Raw genomic sequence first — 25557 nt, forward strand, 5'->3', positions numbered from 1 at the left:
TCTTTGAAGACCGCATTTTTCACCAGCAACGTGGTACAGCAATGGGGAGTCCGACTGCTCCCACCTATGCAAATTTATTTCTTGGTTGGTGGGAAGAGACAGTAGTATTTGGGGACAGATTTGCTAAATGGACTTCATCAATAGGGATCTGGATTAGATATATTGATGACGTGTTGCTGTTTTGGAATTCAACAGTGGAGGAATTCAATACCTTTGTGGCAGCCCTCAATGTAAACGATCTAGGGCTAAGGTTTACGTGTGAAATCAGTGATCAGGAATTATCTTTCTTAGATCTTAAGATCATCAAAACTAAGGAAGGCACAATACGTACTACATCGTAAGGAAACAGCGACCAACAGCTTCCTTCAATGGAATAGTTGCCACCCTTATCCCCTCAAACGAGGGATCCCGAGAGGCCAGTTCATGAGAGTACGCCGGAACTGTAGCTCGATGGATGATTTTGAGATACAGGCGCAGGACCTTACAAATAGATTGTAGGAGAGAGGCTTCCCTAAGGGGGTAATCAGAAAGGCCTATGAGGGAGCGAGGGATGCAGACAGGCAGAGTCTTCTTGTCCCTAGACAACGTAAAGAGGAAAGAGTCACAAGACTCATAGGTACTTATGACTCCAAACAATCTGAAATTATGCAAATTTTAAAAAGGTACTGGCGTATCCTAAGTGCTGATATGGACTTGGCGGATCAGATCACACAATGGCCCTCAGTAACGTTCCGTAGAGGTAAAAACATTAGGGACAGGGTGATGCAGAGTTGCTTTGACCCCATTACACAAAAAGGAACTTGGCTGGACAGGCAGGTACCGGGCACACATAGATGTGGCAGTTGCAAAGCTTGTGTTTATATCCAGAGTGGGAAAAAATTCAAAAGTGTTACCACAAAGGTGGAGTATGATATCCGAGACTTTGTGAATTGTAAGACAGCAGGAGTGGTCTACTTAATAACATGTCCATGCCCCCTGAATTATGTGGGTAAAACGGTGCGGCAGTTTCGGCGCCGGATTAGAGAACATGTTGGTGATGTTGTTAACTCGAGAGATACTCCTATATCCAAACATGTACATGATAAACATCAGGGCAGAGCAGAATGTTTAAAATTTCAGGCAATTGAACTAATACGTCCTCCAAAGCGGGGAGGGGATTGGGACAACCTTATTCTGCGTAAAGAAGCCCAATGGATTTATAGATTGGAATGTGTACAGACTGAAGGGCTAAACGAGCAGACAAATTATGCCTGTATTATCTAAATATGCATCCTTATTGGTTGTATATCATGAGGGTTTTTTAGGCAGATATATGGCCGCTGTGCCAAGTCCTTGTACAGCAGCTTGCATTATGCCATTTAATGCTAATAGGCATGGTTCTTCAGTTCAGTAAGTGATTCAAAATTCCAAAGCGTGGTAGACATTGTATCGCTCAATCATTCAGACAATATGTATCTACAGGGATGGTGCTTTATCTATGGTAGTCCAGTTGCGGTTTTGAGCTGATCCGCAATATCTATCCAAACGTATTATTATCGTTATACTCCATCCTCGATTACAATGAGCTCCTGTGCGGCAATGAGGGGTTCCTACAGCCTCCACTGCGCCTGCACGTTCCTTCTGATGTTGTCGATGTTGCTTCCGGGTATGTCAGATGACAGCCGGGAGTCACATGGTCAGGCGTCACGAATCTGGTGGGTGAGTGTGATTGGCTGGTTCGGAGTGCGCCGCCGAGGCTTGGGGGAGGAGTTATGTGTTATAGTAACTCAGAGTCCCGTAGTGAAGCATGCCGCTGATATCTATGCGAGCATGCTTCCGTGGTGTACAGCAGAATATCTGCTGTTGAAGTAATATCGCTGGCATCCTGCCCAGAGTGACCAAGCTACAGACCCCTGATGATAAGTATAGAAACGCGTAGGGTTGGTTTCAAGTGAGGAATTTTAGCGTAGGGGACAGTGGCGTTGTTGTGTACCTGAGCATTAGGAGTTTTTGGTGCGGTTATCGCGGGCTCCGGTGTGTTCGAGGGTCTAAACCACTGTTACACCAATGTTTAAACGCTGATTCCAGATTGGTATCTTTGTAGTACACCCAGTCATAGAGGGTTCACAACTGAATCAGGACTTGGAGTAATTGTTTAATACGTTTTTAATACACACGGTGGGGCTTTTCACAGTGGTGATTGTACCCCTGTTTTTAGAGAGTTATGAAATAAACTTATATATTTTACTCATATATCACTTCAGTGAATTTACAATTTTTTCATATTTGTGGGAGCGCAAATCATATGTGTCGAACATGTTATACCAAGAGTTTGGTGAGTAGGCTGGCCTTCAAATGAATTGTCAAAAATCTAGTTTGTTAAATATCTCGGCCGAGGTTAATCCCGATCAGATTTCCTCCTTGAATTCTGTTGAGGTGTTTGAATATTTAGGCGTAAAAATTTCTAGGAATACAGCTGACTACATTACACTGAATATAATTCCTCTGTTTGCATCTTTGAGGGGAACGTTAAAGCATGGAATAAGTTAGCATTGACCAGAGCTGCAAAAATTGCACTGATCAAAATGTTTATTTTTCCTAAAATATTACTTTTTCTCTCCAACTGTTCGATTTGGTTGCCGGGAATTTTTTTTAAAACTCTAGAAGTTATCTCTAATGACCTAATTTGGAACGGGGGAAAAAAAAATCGCATTAAATATTCTTACCTTACTGGTAACCAAAGAGGGCTTTGCACTTCCTGATTGGAGGAAGTACTTTTTAGCATCTCAGTTCCAACAGTTCCGGGACTGGGAGAGCCTAGGGGCTAATAGATTTCTGTTGAAAACACTAGGGGACCAATGGTCTAATATATTTGAAGCTCTAGAAGCCGGGATTCTGAATTCCCCTTATTTGGGACTTGGGCCTATTTATGATAACCAGCAGCGGGTCTGGGATGCTGTCAAACTCATTGAAAAAATGAATACCTTTATTGAAGTCACTCCTCTATGGGACAATAGGAATATTGGTGAGTTTGACGGCCTCCCGGACTCTTTGAAAAAGTATTACATCACAGGGATATCACATTTATTTAATAATGCACAACTGAAAACTTTTATGGAACTGCAGAGACTGTACAAGGTCACTGATTACAGACTGTTTCGATATTTTCTAATTAAACACGCCTTTTTGGCCATTAAATATAAATCACGGTTCGTTCTAACACCGTTTTAATCATTACAATGTTTAAAAAATAAGAAAGGACTTTTGTCCTCACTATATAAAATACTGTTTTAGGGGATGAACGAAATAATTAAATCACAAAGAAAATAGGATAACGATCTTGGGATTAAGATCGATTGAGGTTAGTTTATAAACTTATCGGAGAAGCATCATTAACTCACAATCGCCGATATATTTTTTTGTTTGTTTTGTTTTATAATCAATCATAGACTTTATTATACACCGAAGCCCTTAAAGGTTATTGAATTAAGGAATAACGATAATTGTCAAAAATGTGGTATACATCTAGCGAATCTCATCCAGTTGTTGTGGCGTTGTCCCAAGTTACATAGAAACTGGATTGAAGTAGCAGCATCTATTTCTAAATTAATTCAGAAAGAGGTCCCAATTGAATTTTGGCATCTCCGGTCTTTTGAAAGACTGTGGTTGTAGCAAACTAATTAGAAAGATTTTGTTTCTGGCAAAATTGGTTATCATTTATAAATGGATCTCAGAAGATTTCCCATGGTAAGTAGAATGGTACCATAAGTTGAAAAGAGTGAAGCTTTTAGAAAGATCATATTACTTTTTTATAAGATCAGGAACAGATGGGTAGTGGAACTGTCCCCCCGAACAGGAGAAGACGTTAGGGCTGATTTAAACCGTGTTAGTAGTTGTTTGAGTAGTAATGCGTGTGCGTGTGTGTGTGTGTGTGTGTGTGTGTGTGTGTGTGTGTGTGTGTGTGTGTGTCTATATATAAGTATTTTAAGCATTACATATTATATGGAAAAAGGAACTGGAAATATTAGTGGACAGGAAACTGAACTGAAGATACACGCAGTGTCCAACTGACCTAACATGGGACCATATGATGTAATTACATATGCCTGGGCCCTCCTCAGTGCTGACAGTGATGTACCAGCAGAGGAAGAAGCAGGGATAATAACCCTGCCCCCTGGCCTTCTGCAGAGCTGTTATAACGCAGAGCTGAGTTGTTATAACACAACCAAAACTCTTTTTGACTGCAGCCACTGACTGGCTCCCCATCTTTTCAACCTCATACACGTCCTGCATTTCCCTCACTCTCCTGTCTTGCAATAACTTACAGTAGCCAAAGGTTCATGGCTGTTGTAATATGATACAGAAAGTGGTTCAGCAATCGGACCGGACAGGGAGTAGGCAGATAGCAGGAAGGACATTACACAAGGCCCAACCGTGTCCTCTACTCACCCCGTCTAGTGGTCCATATGGCTCCCCTACTGTTGACCTGGGTTGTTTGCATTATGTCCATACTTCAGCTATGTGAGGTTTGTGTATCTGTACTGGGTGTGCAATGTGTTTTTATATGTGTGTGTAATGGGAATGACTGTGTGTGTGTCTATATATATATATATATATATATATATATATATATATATACATATATATACACTAACGTTCAAAAGTTTAGGGTCACTTAGATATTTCCTTATTTTTGAAAGAAAAGCACAGTTTTTTTCAATGAAGATAACATTAACTTAATCAGAAATACACTCTATACATTGTTAATGTGCTAAATGACTATTCTAGCTGCAAACGTCTGGTTTTTAATGCAATATCTACATAGGTGTATAGAGGCCCATTTCCAGCAACCATCACTCCAGTGTTCTAATGGTACATTGTGTTTGCTAACTGTGTTAGAAGGCTAATGGATGATTAGAAAACACTTGAAAACCCTTGTGCAATTATGTTAGCACCGCTGTAAACAGTTTTGCTGTTTAGAGGAGCTATAAAACTGACCTTCCTTTGAGCTAGTTGAGAATCTGGAGCATTACATTGGTGGGTTCGATTAAACTCTCAAAATGGCTAGAAAAAGAGAGCTTTAATGTGAAACTCGACAGTCTATTCTTGTTCTTAGAAATGAAGGCTATTCCATGCGAGAAATTGCCAAGAAACTGAAGATTTCCTACAACGGTGTGTACTACTCCCTTCAGAGGACCGCACAAACAGGCTCTAACCAGAGTAGAAAGAGAAGTGGGAGGCCCCGCTGCACAACTGAGCAACAAGTCAAGTACATTAGAGTCTCTAGTTTGAGAAATAGACGCCTCACAGGTCCTCAACTGGCAGCTTCATTAAATAGTACCCGCAAAACGCCAGTGTCAACGTCTACAGTGAAGAGGCGACTCCGGGATGCTGGCCTTCAGGGCAGAGTGGCAAAGAAAAAGCCATATCTGAGACTGGCTAATAAAAGGAAAAGATTAATATTGGCAAAAGCACACAGACATTGGACAGAGGAAGATTGGAAAAAAGTGTTATGGACAGACGAATCGAAGTTTGAGGTGAGTGGATCACACAGAAGAACATTTGTGAGACGCAGAACAACTGAAAAGATGCTGGAAGAGTGCCTGACGCCATCTGTCAAGCATGGTGGAGGTAATGTGATGGTCTGGGGTTGCTTTGATGCTGGTAAAGTGGGAGATTTGTACAAGGTAAAAGGGATTTTGAATAAAGAACACTACCACTCCATTTTGCAACGCCGTGCCATACCCTGTGGACAGCGCTTGATTGGAGCCAATTTCATACTACAACAGGACAATGACCCAAAGCACACCTCCAAATTATGCAAGAACTATTTAGGGAAGAAGCAGGCAGCTGGTATTCTATCTGTAATGGAGTGGCCAGCGCAGTCACCAGATCTCAACCCCATAGAGCTGTTGTGGGAGCAGCTTAACCGTATGGTACGCAAGAAGTGCCCATCAAGCCAATCCAACTTGTGGGAGGGGCTTCTGGAAGCATGGGGTGAAATTTCTCCCGATTACCTCAGCAAATTAACAGCTAGAATGCCAAAGGTCTGCAATGCTGTAATTTCTGCAAATGGAGCATTCTTTGCCGAAAGCAAAGTTTGAAGGAGAAAATTATTATTTCAAATAAAAATCATTATTTCAAACCTTGTCAATGTCTTGACTATATTTTCTAGTCATCTTGCAACTCATTTGATAAATATAAGTGTGAGCTTTCATGGAAAACACAAAATTGTCTGGGTGACCCCAAACTTTTGAACGGTAGTGTATATATATATATATTTGTGTGTGTGTGTGTGTGTGTGTATACTGTTTGTGTGTAGTGTTTATGTAGTATGTACTGTATGTTTGTATATTTTATATATATATATATATATATATATATATATATATATATATATATATATATATATATAAAACGGTCCTGTTTGTGTATAGTAAGCAGTAGTTGTGTATGTGATTAGCAGCATTAATTATGTATACAGTATTTCACAATATTACTTATGTGTACAGTATATTAAAACAATATGTGTATAGTTAGTCATACTATTTATGTATACTGTTAGCGGTTCTATTATGTCATCAGTTAGCTGTACTATTTATTTGTAGGGTTAGGTTCCATTCACATCACATTATTGCCCTAAGTTTATCGTGTACGCCGGGAAAGCTCCTGACAGTGGATACTGATGTCAGGAACTTTCACAGCGTTGAAGTCCTCAGGCAGAGCGCTAGTAGGTGTTCTGCCCCGGGACTCCAGTCCTGGGAAAGCTCTTGATGTCACCGTTCAAGTATGGCCTAAACCAGGGGCGTAGCTAAAGGCTCATGGGCCCTGGTGCAAAAATCCAGCTTGGGCCTCCCCCCCCCCGCAACTTCACTTTATGGCCGATGTCTGTGGCCCACCTATAACTTACAGCTGCATCGCTGGGTTTCTTAAGTGAACCATTGATGCAGCATTGATGCAGCCAGAGGCATTGCAACGGTCAGAAAAGGTCATGGGCACAAAGACATATACTTTGTACCGCCCACCCCCCATACCCCTAAATAATGCAGCTCCCAATAAGTGTCAAATACCAGTTCTACACAGTGAATAGTGAGTATAGTACAGTTACATCCAATGACTTACATGTGACTTCTCTTCTCGACTTCTTCCAAGTTCCAGTCATGACTCGTTTTTGCGCACACACTTCCTATTCTGTAGCTACCCGCAGTGCTTCTACAGCGTTAGGCTATGTTCACACAGGGCGGAAACGCTGTGGCGCAGGGAATTCTGGACGAAAAACCGCAGCAAATTGTGGTGCAGTTTTTTCAGCCGGAAAGTCCGCTGCGGAAAATGAAACATAAAAATGTGATACTTTTACATAGCCATGGCGACGCATCCCTCTGCTGTCCTGCATGCTGGTCACCTGGAATGACGTTTTATCCCATATGACCGATGCAGCCTCTGATTGGCTGTAACGGTCACATTGGATATCCCAGGAGGCCGGCCTGGATGAAGAAACACAGAATTCTGGATAAGTATACGTTTTGGGTTTTTTTCAGAGTTGAATCGCTGCTTTTCCACCACAAAAAAACACCTGCTATTTGTTGCGGGTTTTACATTCCCATTGATTTCAATGGAGAAAACCCGTAAAAAAAAATAATTCAATTGCCATGTTGCGGATTAAAAATCGTACCGCAGGTAAATTTCTGAGCAGATTTTCCGCTCGTCATTTACGGTGCGTGTGGAGGAGATGTGATTATATCTCATCCACTCTGCTATTACTGTATTATCCTGCAGATTTTTCAGTACGAAAGCGGCAATACCAAATAAGTATAGTTTCTTAATTTTCCCTACGTTTGCACAATAATAATACCTTTTTAAAAATAAAAAAATAAAAAGATTTTGTTTTTGCATCGCCACATTCCAAGAGCCCTAACCTTTTTTATTTTTCCGCCTATATAGCCATATGTGGTCTTGTTTTTTGCACGACAAAGTGTAGTTTGCATTGGTACTATTTTGCGGCATGTGGAACTTATTGATCAACTTTTATTTTATTCTATTGGGGGGGAAATAAAAAGAAAAAGCATTTTTGCTGTTGTTTTTTTTTTAAGTGTTTTTGTCTGCCATTCACCTGGCGGTTTAATTAATGTGTTAACTTTATTGTTCGAGTTATGATCATGGCGATACTTTATGTGTATTTTTTTTCACACTTTAAGGGGTTAAACTGCCAGAATTGTGCTCTACAATTTCGGCAGGAACCAGGCTGTGTCTAGTCTTGTAGGTACACTGGCAGTACCCACGAGATCCGAGAGACTAATATATCAGTCACGATGCGGGAACTAGCACCTGCTTGTGACGGATATTGTTCATCGTTAAGGGGTTAAAGGGGTATTCTTATCTTGGGCATTTATGGAATATGCATAGGATATATGCCATAAATGCCTAAAAAGTGCTGGTCTCACCTATGTGATCGTCACCTATCAGCAGAATTCTTCATACACTTCAATAGGGAGGTGGTTGCGCTTGCGTGCAGCCATATCTCCACTGAAGTATATGGAGATTACGGAGGGCAGGAATTGGCGGACAGGGGTCTGCTGATGGGTGAGGATTCCATAGGTGGTACTTATGGCATATACTGTAAATAGGAATACCTCTTTAAGAAAGTAATAAAATACTTGTTGAATACAATTGGTGAGGAGAACTACAACTCACAGCAGTTCCTGAAAACCTACAGGTATCATGGCATGCTTGGAGTTATAGTTCCCCATGCAGGGGAAGGGCATAACAGACAGTTTCTTTGCAAAGTACTGGGGACACTTTTTTCTCATAAGCTGCTGCAGTGCTCCCTGGCTCTTACCTTTGAGTCTGACTATTTCTCTGCTCAGCTCTGTGAGCCGTGATGTAGCCGGCACTCTGTCCCCCGAGGATGAATGTGGGCGGGTGGATGGACATACCTACTTATGCAGAGCAGGTACAAGATGTAATATGATGGGGCCGGGGGAGGGGGGGTTGAAAAGTTAAGTCCACCACGACTCATGAGGCACCTCCTGCTGCTAGGACCACGACAATTCCCCCCTATGCAGTGCACAGTCTACATGCTGGCTGCTGTAGTACACAGACTAGTGCAGCCCAGCCAATCAGTATGACCCACACTAATTGGCTGGACTGCAGCAGGCTGCGTCCAGCAAGTGGGCTGTGCGCTGCTCAGTGCGGGGAAATGTGTCAGACTACAGAGCAGGGCCCGCCGCTGGGGATAAAGAGGTGGGCGGGTAGCAGCAGCCCACTACATACACCAGCATCTGGCATTTGCCAGATAGGCAGCCCGGCCCTGCAGTCAGCGTTAGTGTGGCGAGGGGTCCCTGCGGGCCCCCCTGGCTTACGGGCCAGGTCGCAACTGCGACCGCTGCGACCCCTATAGCTACGCCACTGGCCTAAACAGGGGCCAGGACTTGCGTCCAGCCACATTTGTGCATTTTTAAGTGTTTTAGATTTTGTCTGTTTGCTTTATACTTTGCATTTTTTGTATTTTGTATTGTGGTAATAAAGTGATTTCATTCATATCTACATGTGCAGTCTGTTATACATGCGCCCCCGCTTCACACATTTTTTATATGTTTATTGCACACATTGCTGGCACTCTTCCAATATCAGTTTGTGGTGCCCGCTACTCTCTTTATTGTTATATATGAACAATGTCTTCAGGAATTTTCATAGGGCCAGTTCCTGGGTGATGTATACCACTGTATACCATACAGTAGGATACGTCTTGGTTTTTCATCGGGGGTATACGTCGGGAGCCTTAGAGGCATTATTCACGTGTACAGTCTATCACATTATTTATATGTACAATGTTTACCAGCAAAATTTACATGTCACATATGGTGGTATAGTTACTTAGTTACATACATAGTTGATAAAGATCATCAGTTCCAACCTATAATCCTGCTGTTTTGATCCAGAGGAGGTACCCCTATGAGTCAGATGCCAATTGACTTGTTAGGGGAAAAATTCCTCCCTGACTCCAAATATGGCAATCAAAATAAATCCCTGAATTAACATCCCATCTCCAGAATCTAGTATTTAAATAGTTACATAGTTAGTACGGTTGAAATAAGACACATGTCCATCAAGTTCAACCAAGGGATGGGAAAAAGGGAAGGGAAGAAACAAAAATTCTACACATTCACATAGGAGCTGATATTTTTTAGTTCTAGGAAATTATCTGTGCCTTTTTTAAAGTAGTGTTGTTGCTGTGACCAGCTCCTACGGTAGACTATTCCATAGACTCAACCTCTAAAATCATACTTTTCAAGAAAATAATTAAGGCCTTTCTTGATCTTGCTCAAAGAATCAACCATCACAACATTCTGTGACAGAGAGTTCCATGGTTTGACCGCTCTCACAGTAAAAAATCCCCATCTGTAATGATAGTGAAACCTTTTTTCCTCTAGACGTAAAGTATGCCCCCTTGTCATTGTTACAGGCCTACATGTATAAAGATCATTAGAAAGAACTCTGTGCTGTCCAATTAGGGCAGGGCAATTAATAAAATGAATTAGATTTATTTGCCATTTCCAGTTGGCACTATTTTGGATTTACCCAGAATCGTGAAATCGTTACAGGCCCCGCCCCCATAGTGGAGGAAAATTTTTTTATTAACAAGCAGACACGCTGCACAGCGCATCTACTTTAATGAATGCCGACAATAAACAGGAGCAGCAGTGAGAGGACTGGGGTGTGCTAACTCTGTGTGTGAGTCCAGAGATTGTTTTATACGGAGTCCCGTTCTCCCGGGCAGCTTCTTAACCCATTCAGTTCCTGCTGCATTTCAAGGCTTAAGAAGCTATAGCCACCCTACAGCCACCCTATATCTTCTTAAGCCTTGAAATGCAGCAGGAACTGAATGGCTAAATTAAGTGGTTTTTTTTTAATCTTCAGTTATGATAACCCGGTAGCACAGAGCAGTGTCAGTGAAGGAGCCTCCTTGCTGATGATATACAATGCAGGGGGGATTTACTAGTTCTGTGTAGTACTGCTGGTAATAAATCTAAGAGAGTTGCCACAGAAGTTATGTCCAAAGAGCAGTTATAAATCACATGCAGACTTTGGGAGTAATTTATCAAGCTTTCTACACCCGAAAAGTCTCAAAAGGGCCCGAAAGTCACAATTTGCTGTCCAAATTGTGAATTGCCCTTTTTGCGCCACCCACAACACTTTTGTAGAAAGGGGCATGACCTCTGGTAAAGAGTGTGACCACTGCAGCCAAACAAATTTATTCTAATTTAACCAGGCTAATTGTAATATAAGAACATGTTAAAGGGCTTATTACACTGCACGGTACCATAAATACCCTATCTTGTTGTTGTTTTTTTCAGTTTATTTAATAAAAATCTGAAAATCGAGATTCAAATTGAAAATCATCCATCGTGTTGAAAAAAAATATAGATTCTATTTTTTGGCAAAATCGCCCAGCCCTATGTCCAATTATATATTTGTACATTGTAATTAGATCGTTCCTCAGCTGTCTTTTTTCTAAACTGAACTGCCCCAAGTCTGATTTACCTTTTTTTGGTACTGCAATCCATTAATTTCCTTAATTACCTTTGTCGCACTTTTTGCACCCTTTCTAGTTCAGCCATGTCCTTCTTATACACAGGTGCCCAAAATTGTACAAAATATTCCATGTGTGGTCTGACTAGTGATTTGTACAGTGGCAGAACTATGTTCTTGTCATGACCATCTATGAATTCTTTGATGCATCGAATTATATTATTTTCCTTTGCTGCAGCTGCCTGGTACCGGTTTCTAAAGATAAATTTACTGTCCACCAATATCCCCAAGTCTTTTTTCAGCAGCAGTTTTACCCAGTGGTTTATATAATATATAATGCATAACTGTAAAATTAGTTCCCTCGGCCCAAGTGCATCACCTTAGATTTATCCACATTAAACTTAATTTGCCATCTTCCACAAATCCCTCTGTAGTATTACATTATCCTCCTCTGTGTTGATTACTTTACAGCTTTGTATCATCTTCAAATATTGAAATTATACTCTGCAAACCCTCTACAAGGGCGTTTATAAACATATTTTAAAAAAAAGAGGGTCCAATACTGACCCCTGTGGAACCCCACTGGTAACTGTGACCCACTCTGAGGATGTACCATTAATAACCACGATCTGTTTTTTTGTTTATTTTTTATCACTGAGTAAGTTGTAAACACAATTTCACATTTTCCCACAGTCCCAGCAATTACTTTTCATATACCAACCTTTTATGCGGCACAGTATCAAACGCCTTTGGAACGTCTACATACACCACATCCACAACCTTTCTTAGGAGCAGTCTAGAACTTACCTCCTCATAGAAGCCAATCAGATTAGTTTGACAGGACCGATCCCTCATAAAACCATGCTGATGCTCCGTTAATAGTTTACTTTCATCGAGATAGTCCAGAATGGCATCTCTTAGAAAATCCTCAAATATTTTACCCGCCATGGAGGTTAAACTTACAGGTTTATAGTTTCCAGGCTTACTTTTAAACCCCTTTTTGAATATTGGCACCACATTTGCTATGCGCTGTGGAACAGTCCTTGTGATGACAGAATCCTTAAATTTTAGAAATAAGGGTCTGTCTATCACAGTACTTAATATCTGCAAAATGCGGGCGGTGTATGCCATCTGGATCCGGTGGTTTGTCTGTTTTAGCTTTTTTAAGGCAGTGCTACACTGCTTGCTGGGTTAAGCAGCTGGCATTTAATAGAGAATTTACTTTATCCCTAACCATGTAACCTGACATTGGATTTTCCTGTCTAAATACAGTAGAGAAAAAGATTTGACTTTTCCTCATCCTCCTCCATCATTTCACCCAGATTATTGTGAGAGGCTAACACTTTCAGTTTTCATTTTCTTATTATTTTTGAATTTTAAAAATATTTTTTGGTTATTTCTACTTTCTTTGGCTCCAAGTTGTCCCTGTTATCCGTCATTGCTACCTGTTGTCAGTCTGTATCCAGTTATCCGTTACCAGTCTGTATCCAGTCCGCTATGAAACTCCTAAATAAAGGTCTGGTCACGCCAAATAGCTTCAGAAGTCTCATAATTGGTTGAATAAGGTCTCCATGTGCAACCAAAGTGTCACATGATATAAATGCACCTGTTCTGAAAGGCTTCTGAATCTGCAGCACCACTAAGCAAGCAACATGAACACTATGGAGCTCTCCTAACAGGTCAGAGACAACATTGCAGAGAATTTTAGATCAGGGTTGGGTTATAAAACAATATTTGTAATGATAGGGATAGGGAAACGGACAAGTGAGCCGTAATCTACCCGCCACTCTGTCCCTGCCTACTTGCAACGACCCGCCCTAGGTGACGGGGTACGGTACAACTGGGCGGCGGTCCCTACGCTCAGTAAGTGCACGAGACAAACAGACAAGGGTACACAAAGCTAAGGGAAATGGGGCAGTTGCCCACGGCGACACCGTGAGCAACAAGAGAGGTGAACGAGCCGAGTCAAACCAGGAGTGTACGAGGTACCAAACGCAGAGCAGGAGAGTAGTCAGAAAGCCAGGGTCAGTATGGAGCAGGATCAAATAGTCAGGAGCTGTAGCTGGGCCAGGAAACCACACGAGAAGAATCACAAGCAAAGGAGGAACAGGAAAGGCAGGAATAAATAGACCGAGGGCAGGAGCTAGCTCCGTCTGGAAAGGCTGTGATAGGCTCTCCCACTCCTAAGCCTGCCAGCCTGAGTGGTGGAAGCTGGAGTCAGTCTCAGAGACATAGACTCAGGTGCCGACTAATTACCTATGGGCGTTAACCCCGAAGCTGTGCCTGGCAGATCCTTTACAGTACCCCCCCTTTTATGAGGGGCCACCGGACCCTTTCTAAGTGGACCTGGTTTATTGGGGAAACGAAGGTGGAACTTCCTGACCAATACCCCAGCGTGAACATCCCGGGCGGGTACCCAAGTCCTCTCCTCAGGCCCGTATCCTCTCCAATGGACCAGGTACTGGAGGGAGCCTTGGACCATCTTGCTGTCCACAATCTTGGCCACCTCGAATTCCACCCCCTCAGGGGTGAGAACGGGAACAGGAGGTCTCCTCGAGGGAGCCAAGGACGGGGAGCAGCGCTTAAGGAGGGAGGCATGAAACGCGTCGTGTATTCGAAAAGATGGGGGCAACTCCAGTCGGAAGGAGACAGGATTGAGGACTTCAATGACCTTATACGGCCCAATAAACCGGGGAGCTAATTTCTTGGACGGGACCTTAAGGCGCAAGTTCCTAGACGATAACCACACCAGATCCCCGACCATAAACAAGGGGTTAGCAGAACGTCTTCTATCAGCCTGAGTTTTTTGTATGCTCTGGGACGCATCTAGGTTCTTCTGAACCTGGGCCCAGACTATGCACAGTTCCCGATGAACGACCTCTACCTCGGGATTGTTGGAACTACCAGGTGAAACGGAGGAGAACCGTGGATCAAACCCAAAATTACAGAAAAAGGGGGAGACCCCTGACGAGTTACTGACCCGGTTATTAAGGGAAAATTCGGCGAGGGGAATGAATGAGACCCAATCATATTGACAGTCAGAGATAAAACACCTTAAATATTGTTCTAGAGATTGATTAGTCCTCTCAGTTTGGCCATTAGTTTCAGGATGGAAGGCAGAGGAGAAGGACAGATCAATCTCCAACTTTTTACAGAAGGCTCTCCAAAACAATGAAACAAATTGTACCCCTCTATCAGAAACAATATTGACAGGGACCCCATGGAGACGCAGGATGTGTTTGACAAACAAGGTAGCTAACATCTTGGCATTGGGTAGTTTCTTGAGGGGCACAAAGTGGCACATCTTACTGAAGCGGTCTACTACAACCCACACCACCGACTTGCCTTGAGATGGAGGCAAATCGGTGATAAAATCCATGGAGATATAGGTCCAAGGTCTCTGGGGAATGGGCAAAGAACGTAGTAAGCCCGCTGGTCGGGACCTGGGAGTCTTGGACCTAGCACAAACCTCACAAGCGGCGACGTAGGCCTTAACGTCTTTAGGCAACCCAGGCCACCAATAGTTTCTGGCAATGAGGTGTTTGGTACCCAGGACGCCTGGATGACCAGATAGTGCGGAGTCATGATTTTCCCTAAGTACCCTTAGCCGGAATTGCAGGGGAACAAACAGCTTGTCCTCAGGAAGGTTCCCGGGAGCTAAACCTTGATCAGCCGCAATTTCTGAGACTAAATCAGAATCAATAGAAGAAATGATTATACCAGGAGGCAAAATACAAGCAGGATCTTCCTCTGAAAGGAGGCTGGCCATGAAGCTACGCGACAGTGCATCGGCCTTAATATTTTTAGACCCAGCCCTATAGGTAACCAAAAAGTTGAATCTGGTAAAAAATAGCGCCCATCGAGCTTGTCTCGGGATAAGCCTACGGGCAGATTCTAGGAAAACCAGATTCTTGTGGTCGGTAAGGACCGTTACCTGGTGCCTAGCCCCCTCCAGGAAGTGGCGCCACTCAAATGCCCATTTAATGGCTAAGAGTTCGCGGTTGCCAATATCATAGTTACTCTCAGTGGGCGAAAACTTCCTGGAGAAGTAGGCACAGGGACGGAGATGGGTGAGGGACCTGGTACCCTGGGACAAGACAGCCCCCACTCCCACCTCGGATGCGTCAACTTCCACGATAAATGGCTCCATTTGGTTGGGCTGAACCAGCACCGGGGCCGAGATAAAGCACTTCTTAAGGACCTAAAAAGCCTGGACAGCCTCAGGAGGCCAGTGGAGGAGATCAGCACCTTTGCGAGTGAGGTCCGTAAGAGGCTTAGCGATGACCGAGAAGTTAGCAATAAATCTCCTATAATAATTAGCGAACCCCAAGAAACACTGTAACGCCTTCAGGGAGGCAGGTTGGACCCATTCCGCCACAGCCTGGACCTTGGCGGGGTCCATGCGGAATTCATGAGGAGTGAGGATTTGACCCAAAAATGGTATCTCCTGTACCCCAAACACACATTTTTCGGTTTTCGCAAACAGTTTGTTTTCCCGAAGAACCTGGAGCACCTTCCTAACATGCTCAATGTGGGAGGATCAGTCCTTGGAAAACACCAGTATGTCATCAAGGTACACTACAAGAAATACCCGCAGATAATCCCTTAAAATTTCATTTATGAAATTCTGGAAGACCGCAGGAGCATTACACAACCCAAAGGGCATGACGAGGTATTCGAAATGACCTTCGGGCGTGTTAAACGCAGTCTTCCACTCATCCCCCTCTTTGATGCGGATAAGGTTATACGCCCCCCGTAGATCAAACTTAGAGAACCATTGGGCCCCCTGAACCTGATTAAAGAGATCAGGAATCAAAGGAAGGGGATACTGGTTCCTTACAGTGACCTTATTCAAGTTACGGTAGTCAATGCACGGCCTAAGACCACCATCCTTCTTCCCTACGAAGAAGTAGCCAGCACCTACCGGAGAAGTAGAGGGGCGAATGTAACCCTTGGCCAGGCATTCCTGGATATACTCTCTCATGGCTTCACGTTCGGGACAAGAAAGATTAAATATCCTACCCTTAGGGAGCTTAGCTCCTGGTACCAATTCGATAGCGCAATCGTATTCTCTATGAGGAGGTAACACTTCGGAGTTAGAGAAAACATCAGCGAAGTCCTGCACAAACTCAGTTAGCATGTTCACCTCCTCAGGGGGAGAAATGGAATTAACAGCAAAACATGACGTCAAGCATTCATTACCCCATTTGGTAAGCTCCCCAGTATTCCTGTCAAACGTGGGATTATGCAACTGCAACCAGGGAAGGCCTAAAACCAAATCGGACGATAATCCCTTCATCAAAAGTACAGAGCACTGCTCCAAATGCATGGAGCCAACAAGGAGTTCAAAAACAGGGGTATGCTGTGTAAAATAACCATTAGCAAGAGGAGTGGAGTCTATACCCACTACCGGGACAGGTTTAGGCAAATCAATCAAAGGCATAGCTAGAGACATAGCAAATTCCACAGACATGATATTAGCAGAAGACCCTGAATCCACGAAGGCACTGCCAGTAGCAGACCTACCACCAAAAGAGACCTGAAAGGGAAGCAAGATTTTATTACGTTTCATATTTACGGGAAATACCTGTGCGCCCAAGTGACCTCCCCGATGATCACTTGGGCGCTGAAGTTTTCCGGCTGCTTATTCTTACGCCTAGGACAGGTGTTCACTTGATGCTTGTCATCCCCACAATAGAAGCAGAGACTATTCTTCCTGCGGAACTCTCTACGTTGTCGGGGGGACACGGAGGCCCCGAGTTGCATAGGTACCTCCGAGTCTTCCGTGGAAGAGCGAAGCAACGGGACCTCGGGAGGCATCATGGGGGAGTCAGAGGGGAAAACACAAAAATGTTCAAGTTGTCGTTCCCTGAGACGTCGGTCAAGTCGTACCGCTAAAGCCATAACCTGGTCTATGGAGTCAGAAGAGGGATTGCTAACTAGCAGGTCTTTCAGGGCGTTCGACAGACCCAACCTAAACTGGCACCTTAAGGCAGGGTCATTCCACCGAGAAGCTACGCACCACTTCCTGAAGTCAGAACAATACTCCTCAACAGGTCTCTTACCCTGACGTAAGGTCACCAGCTGACTCTCGGCAAAGGCAGTCCTGTCAGTCTCGGCATAAATGAGTCCGAGAGCAGAAAAGAAACGATCAACGGAGGAAAGTTCAGGGACGTCAGGAGCCAAGGAGAAGGCCCACTCTTGGCACCCTTCCTGGAGCCGGGACATAATTATACCCACCCGCTGGCTCTCAGAACCTGATGAGTGAGGCTTTAAACAAAAGTAGAGCCTACAACTCTCCCGAAAGGAGAGAAAAGTCCTCCGGTCCCCTGAGAACCGGTCAGGCAACTTGAGGTGGGGTTCAAGAGGTGAGGTGAGGGGCACTACCATGGTAGCGTCAGGCTGGTTGACCCTCTGAGCCAGGGCCTGGACCTGTAGGGAGAGACCCTGCATTTGCTGGGCCAGGGTCTCAAGGGGGTCCATAGTAGAGACAGGGACCAGGGTACATTAGGTAAATGGCTTGTGATTATGTAATGATAGGGGTAGGGAAATTGACAAGTGAGCCCTAATCTACCCGCCACTCTGTCCCTGCCTACTTGCAACGACCCGCCCTAGGCGACGGGGTACAACTGGGCGGCGGTCCCTATGCTCAGTAAGTGCACGAGACAAACAGACAAGGGTACACAAAGCTAAGGGAAATGGGGCAGTTGCCCACGGCAAGACGGTGAGCAACAAGAGAGGTGAACGAGCCGAGTCAAACCAGGAGTGTACGAGGTACCAAACGCAGAGCAGGAGAGTAGTCAGAAAGCCAGGGTCAGTATGGAGCAGGATCAAATAGTCAGGAGCTGTAGCTGGGCCAGGAAACCACACGAGAAGAATCACAAGCAAGGAGGAACAGGAAAGGCAGGAATAAATAGACCGAGGGTGGGAGCTAGCTCCGTCTGGCCTGGCTGCGATAGGCTCTCCCACTCCTAAGCCTGCCAGCCTGAGTGGTGGAAGCTGGAATCAGTCTCAGAGACATAGACTCAGGTGCCGACTGATTACCTATGGGCGTTAACCCCGAAGCTGTGCGTGGCAGATCCTTTACAATATTCCAATCTTTGAACATCACATGGACCACCATTACATCCATTTCAACAAAATGAAAAGAATATGGCATAACTACAAACCTCACAGACCGGGCAAGGAGGGCATTAATCAGAGATTCAACTAGGAGGGTAGCTCCAAAGATTCACAGTGTTATTGGAAGTATTTGTCAATAGGACACTAAGCCATACGCTCCAAAGAGTGGGGCTTTATGTAAGAGTGGCCAGAAAAAAGCCATTGTCTATGGAAAAATATAAGAAAACACATTTTGATTTACCCAAAACAGCAAGTGCTGTGTGGTGCAAACCTAACACTTCCCATCACCCCAACAACACCATTCTTACAATGAAGAATGGTGATCGCAGCATCCTGCTGTGGGATGCTATGCATTGTCAGGAACTAGAAAACTGGTCAGGAGGAAAGCCTATTTCAGTCTGCCAAAGATTTGAAACTGGGATGGAGGTAATTCTTCCCGTAGGACAGTGGCCCTAAACGTACTGCTAAAGCTACACTGGAGTGGTTTACGGGGAAACATTTCAAATGTCTTGAAATAGCCTAGTCAAAACTCAATCCAATTGAGAGTCTGTGGCATGACTTGAAGAAAAACACAACCCATCTAACTTGCCTGGAAGAATGGGGAAAAATCCCAGTGTCTTGATGTGCTAAGCTCATAGAGACATACACCAAGGGACCTAAATCTATAAATGCAGCAAAAGATGGCTCAACAATGTACTGACTTTCAGGGGGTAAATAATTATGCACATTAAAGTTCTATGTTTTTTGTCTTAATTAATGTTTGTATCACAGTAAAATATATATTATGTACTGTCAAATTGGTAGGCATGTTATATAAATCAAATTGTATAAACCCCCCAAAAATTCAAGGTTCTAATGCAACAAAATAGGAAAAACTCCAAGGGGGTGAATACTTTTGCAAGACACTTTTTATCTGTAGATATATTTAATATGCTATATATAAATAAATAAATAAATATATATATAAAATATACAGTTTTGTTTTTTTGGGGGTTTTCATTCAAAGGTCTGCCGTTCATATATAGTAGTAACACGCAAGTGTTAAATGTGACGCACTTCGTAAACTTAATAAATCCATTGCCATATTCTAAGTATGTGACCTGACGTGGCGAGCAAATCAAGGTAGAAAATGGAAAAACAATATTAAAACTGTCTAAATATTCCATGTGTGGTCTGGCCAGTGATTTTGTATAGAAGTAGAAGCATGTTCTCATTATGTGCACCCAGTGTTGGACTGATGGTACATAGGTCACACTAAAGGGAATTGATTTTAAGGGCCCAACCTCCATCTCATGTTAATTTTTAGTTTTGAATTACCATTTACCATAACTCCAGCAGTTTTTAATGCTCACTGAAGTGGCATTTTCCTTCTATGTTGTTTAGATATTTAATAAATCAGTAAATAGCATATAATTGCTTAATGAGAACAGAATGTGATGGGTACAATGAATACACCGATCACAGATCTTATACAAAAACTGTCTGATTATCTTCTCTGAATATATGAGCAGCGCCGAAGAAATGCGTGTCCCAACCTGCGAATATAATAGGGCCTTATATTGCATAAATTCAAGCGTCATGAAGTGGGCAAACAATAGTACAGAATATGCAGTGCAGATATACTGTACACAAATAATTCCTGATATAAATTGTACATTCTTTTGTCCAAGTTTATCTTTGTTTACAAGTGCACAGACATATGGCCATAAAACTCCCACCTTGACCAAAGCTCACTCTTGCCCCTGTTTGTGTGTACAGTATATAATGGTATTAATTGTGTATAGAGCATTTTTATATGATATGACCAGCAGGTTGTGGACCCACTGGGTTACTTCACCAGTGTGGCTTAGGGCCACCTCTAAGGGTGTTATCTAAGTAGCCTCCCTGCCCTTCACCCTTTAACACCCTTACAGGGATCTGGCCTTTGCTGCTGGTCTTTGCTACGAAGAGGAGACCCCATTCCACAGTATGCTCCTGGAGATAAAATCACTAGTCAGACCACACATGGAATATTTAGACAGTTTTAATGTTGTCTTTGCATTTCAGTTCTGGAATCTCGTGCACCTCTTTTCTAGTCGCATACATTGTTGCCAAATTTATTAATGTGTGCGTCAGAAAGAACCTTGATTTGCTCGTCACGTCAGGTCGCATACTTAGAATATGTAGATCTGTAGATATATTTAATATGCCATATATAGATGTATATATCTATATATATATAGATATATATATCTATATATATATATATATATATATATATATATATAGATATAGATATATATAGATATATATATCTATATCTATATATATATATATATATATATATATATATATAGATATATCTATATATATATATATATATATATATAGATATATATATATATATATATATATATATATATCTATATATATATATATATATATATATATATATATATATATATATATATATATGGCATATTAAATATATCTACAGATTAAAAGTGCCTTGATTTAAAATGGATTTTTGGGGGTTTTGTACAATTTGATTTATATAACATGCCTACCACTTAGACAGTACTAAATATATATTTTACTGTGATACAAACAATAATTAAGACAAAAAAACATTGTTGCCAACTTTATTAATGCGTACGTCAGAAAGAACCTTGATTTGCTCGTCACGTCAGGTCGCATACTTAGAATATGTCAATGGATGAATTTATATGTGTAAAGCATATTAAGTATATCTACAGATTAAAAGTGTCTTGCAGAAGTATTCACCCTCTTGGAGTTTTTCCTATATTGTTGCATTACAACCATGATTTAAAATGGATTTTTGGGGGATTTGTACAATTTGATTTATATAACATGCCTACCACTTAGACAGTACTAAATATATATTTTACAGTGATAGAAACAATAATTAGGACAAAAAACATAGAACTTTAATGTGCATAAGTATTTACCCCCTGAAAGTCAGTACATTGTTGAGCCACCTTTTTCTGAAATTATAGATTTAGGTCCCTTGGTGAATGTCTCTATGAGCTTAGCACATCAAGATGTGCATAGGTTCAGACAGCACCAGATATGTGGAAAGATGGGGTTTTGCACGGCTCCATGATACAGCGGCCAGCCGCTATCAGCATCACTATCGCTCATCTATGCAGTTTTCCAGCACGGCACAGTGCCTGATGTAGGTTGCTTAGACCGAAACGTTGCAAAAACAAAAACAAAATAAAAATACCTTTTGTTTCAAAATTGGTGTGCCGGATACTCTTTTATACTTAGCACATCAAGACACTGGGATTTTTACCAATTCCTCCAGGCAAGTTAGATGGGTTGTATTTGTCTTCCAGTCATGCCATAGAATCTCAATTGGATTCAGGTTTGGGCTTTGACTAGGCAATTCCAAGACATTTGAATTGTTTCCCCTTAATCCACTCCAGTGTAGCTTTAGCAGTATGTTTATGGTCATTGTCCTACTGAAAGGAGTACCTCCATCCCAGTCTCAAATCTTTGGCAGACTGAAATTGGCTTTCCTTAAGAATCGGCTTTATTTACATCCATTTTTCCTTCAATCCTGACCAGTTTTCCAGTCCCTGACAATGCATAGCATCCCGCAGGATGCGGCGACCACCATTCTTCACTGTAAAAATTGTGTTTTTGGGGTGTTGGGAAGTGTTAGGTTCGCGCCACACAGCACTTGCTGTTTGGGTAAATCAAAATGTGTTTTCTTATGTTTTTCTATAGGCAATGGCTTTTTTTCTGGCCACTCTTCCATAAAGCCCCACTCTGTGGAGTGTATGGCTTAGTGCTTAAATACTTCCATTAACACTGTGAATCTTTGGAGCTACTGTCTTTGCTGAATCTCTGATTAATGCCCTCCTTGCCCGGTCTGTCAGGTTTGATGAGTGGCCTTCTCTTGTCAGGTTTGTAGTTGTGCCATATTCTTTTCATTTTGCTGTAATGGATTTAATGGTGGTCCATGTGATATTCAAAGTTTGGGATATTGTGATATTGTTTTATAACCCAACCCTGATCTAAAATTCTCTGCAATGTTGTCTCCGACCTGTTATGAGAGCTCCATAGTGTTCATGTTGCTTGCTTAGTGGTGCTGCAGATTCACTAGCCTTTCAGAACAGGTGCATTTATATCATGTGACACTTTGGTTGCACGTGGAGACCTTATTCAACCAATTATGAGACTTCTGAAGCTATTTGGTTTGACCAAACATTATTTAGGGGTTTCATAGCAAAGGGGTGAATAAATATGCACTCACCACTTTTCAGGTTTTTTTGTTGTTTGTTTTTTTTTTTAAACATGGTATAAAAACAAAATTAAAATCGTTTTTAATTCCAGGTTGTATTGCATCAAAACAGGAAAATCACCAACGGGGTGAATACTTTCATAAGGCACTGTATATACTGTAATAGTAAGAGCACTGTGAGTGATGATATATCCATAATAACCATTTGTATATAACGATATCATAAAAAACCATATATGTACAAATAATAATCTGTAACTACATACTGCGGCCAGCCCTCAAAGGTGGAGATGGTAAAAAGAGACATCATTCCAGAGAGTACATTATCAAAATGGAATTCACTATGCATCCATATTCTTGGTCTCAGCTCCAGTTGAGTGGGATCTCCATCTTTTGCATCGACAAAATAACCCCTAAGGATGAAAAAGTCAATGTTAAAAAAACTGGTAGAGATAAAGGTATTGGAAGGAATTCTACCTATGAGTTGAAAAAAACAGACACAAAGAAATCAATAGTTCACTGTGCATACCTGCACTCTTCCTGTGCAATCTTTGTTGTATCAGTACAGCTGTAGAACTTTCCCTAAAGGTAAATGAGTACAACATAGTCAAGCAAATTACTGGTAAAGCAAATGTATCAGAAAATTACAATATTTTAGTCACGTTTTTATTATAAACATAGTTTTGAAGAACATTTTGGTGGTGTTTAAATAAAAATAAAAAATGTAAATGTGACTATCCACATAAAATTCTAAAAGTATTCCAGTTCTCACAATGGCCACTAGAGCAGTCAAAATATACTGACACTGCTTGTATTCTGTAGCTCACTTGTCAGCTTAGATGGTGTATAACTTAATGCAATTAACCCCTTCCCCCTGCTTGCATTCTGGGCCCTAATGACAAGCAATTTTTATCGTTTTTCCATTGTCACATTCGAAGAGCAATAACTTTTTTATTTTCACGTTGACATGGCTGTATGAGGACTTGTTTTTTGCATGAGGAGTTGTATTTTTCAATGGCACCATTTTGGGGTATGTTGAATTCTTTTATTAACTTTTTTTTGGGGGGGATATAAAAAAAACCCCAGCAATTTAGCCATTGTTCTATGCGTTTTACATTTACGCTGATTACTGTGTGGCGTAAATAACATGCTACCTTTATTCTATGAGTCGGTACGATTACGACGATACCACATATGTATAGTTTTTTTAATGTTTTACTACTTTTGCAGAATAAAAACACTTTTGAACTAAAATAATTTTATTTAGCATCGTTGCTTTCCAAGAGCCATAACTTTTTTATTTTTCTGTCAATGTCGCCATATGAGGGCTTGTTTTTTGCGGGACTTCATTGCTACCATTTTGGGGTACATAGGACTTATTGATTAATCTTTTATTATTATTATTTTGGGGGAAAATGGGGAAAAAATAGCAATTTTACCGGGTTTTTTTCTTTGCGTTTTTTTTACAGGGGTTCACCTTGCGGTTTAAATAATATGATAACTTTATTTTTTGGGTCATTACCATTCAAGGGATACCATATATGTGTATTTTTGATTAGATTTTTACATTTTTACTAAATAAAACCATTTTTTTGTGCCAATAAAATGGTTTTATTTTTTTTAATGTGTACTTTTTTAATTTTTATTTCACATAAATTATTTTTTCAGTCTCACTAGGAGACTTTACTATGCGATCTTCAGATCACTGCTATAATGCTTTCGTATACTTCTTATACCAGAGCATCATTGCCTGTCAGTAAAGAACGAACAGGCATCTATTAGGACGTGCCTCTGGCACGTCCTAATAGGTGTATAGCCAGGGCAGACCTGGGGGCCTTTGCTAGGCCCCCGACTGCCATGGCACCCCATCGGATGTCCGCTATTGCATTTGCGGGCCGCCGATAGGTGACAAAGGGAGCTCCAACCCTCTGTAAACAACTCAAATGCAGTGGTCACTAATGACTGCGGCATTTGAAGGATTAAACGGCCGCGCTCGAAGTAAACTTTGATCGCTACAGTTGGAGCAGGAGCCCGACTGACAGACAACAGAGCGCCGGCTCCAGCCTGCACGGGTGACGTTGATTAGACCGCCGTGAAAAGGCGGCGGCCTAGAATAAAGCCCATTAATGACCGCCGTGAAAAAGCGTATCGGCGGTCATTAAGGGGTTAAAGAAAAGTTAAGAATTGACACACATGTAGTGTCCTTTGATCCCAGCAAATCATAATTAGTAAATTTCACAATAGCTATAACATAAAGCACAAAAAAATACATATTATTTATCTTCTACATATTTAATTATTAAAACTAAAATGAAATACATGAATGAATACATTCTCTTTCAAATAAATTTGACAAGCACATAAACACAAAAGAAGGAAAGCTCGAACAAATTATCGGTATGTGAAAGTTTCGTCACTAAGACATAACATAAAAGTCTAAAATATCTAATGAATTCTTTCTTGCAGAACAAATTATTTAGGAAAAATCTCCGCCCCCTTCCCAAAAAAGATAACAATTATAAAAGCATTAAATACAAACAAAATGAATACACTATATAAACAAAAGTACTGGGACATTAGATTCAGGTGTATTCATGGAAATCATGCACAGTACACGGACCGATTGATTTCAATAGGGCCTTTCAGCGAGAGTCCGCTGCGTGAAACTCACTGCATGT

At 41.7% G+C, this 25557-nt stretch overlaps 1 protein-coding gene across 1 annotated transcript in view; it reads right to left on the minus strand.

The window, feature by feature from the left end:
- The window catches only part of CACNA1S (calcium voltage-gated channel subunit alpha1 S), a 960893-nt gene that overhangs the window by 363368 nt on the left and 571968 nt on the right, over positions 1–25557 (minus strand). Inside the window, exons 24-25 of the mRNA XM_075853532.1 lie at positions 23409–23461; positions 23146–23292 (exon numbers count right to left, since the gene is read on the minus strand). Coding sequence (XP_075709647.1) covers positions 23146–23292; positions 23409–23461 — 200 coding nt within the window. The remainder of the gene's footprint in view (positions 1–23145; positions 23293–23408; positions 23462–25557) is intronic.

The sequence above is a fragment of the Rhinoderma darwinii genome, chromosome 2, assembly GCF_050947455.1.
Source record: "Rhinoderma darwinii isolate aRhiDar2 chromosome 2, aRhiDar2.hap1, whole genome shotgun sequence".
Classification (NCBI taxonomy): Eukaryota; Metazoa; Chordata; class Amphibia; order Anura; family Rhinodermatidae; genus Rhinoderma; species Rhinoderma darwinii.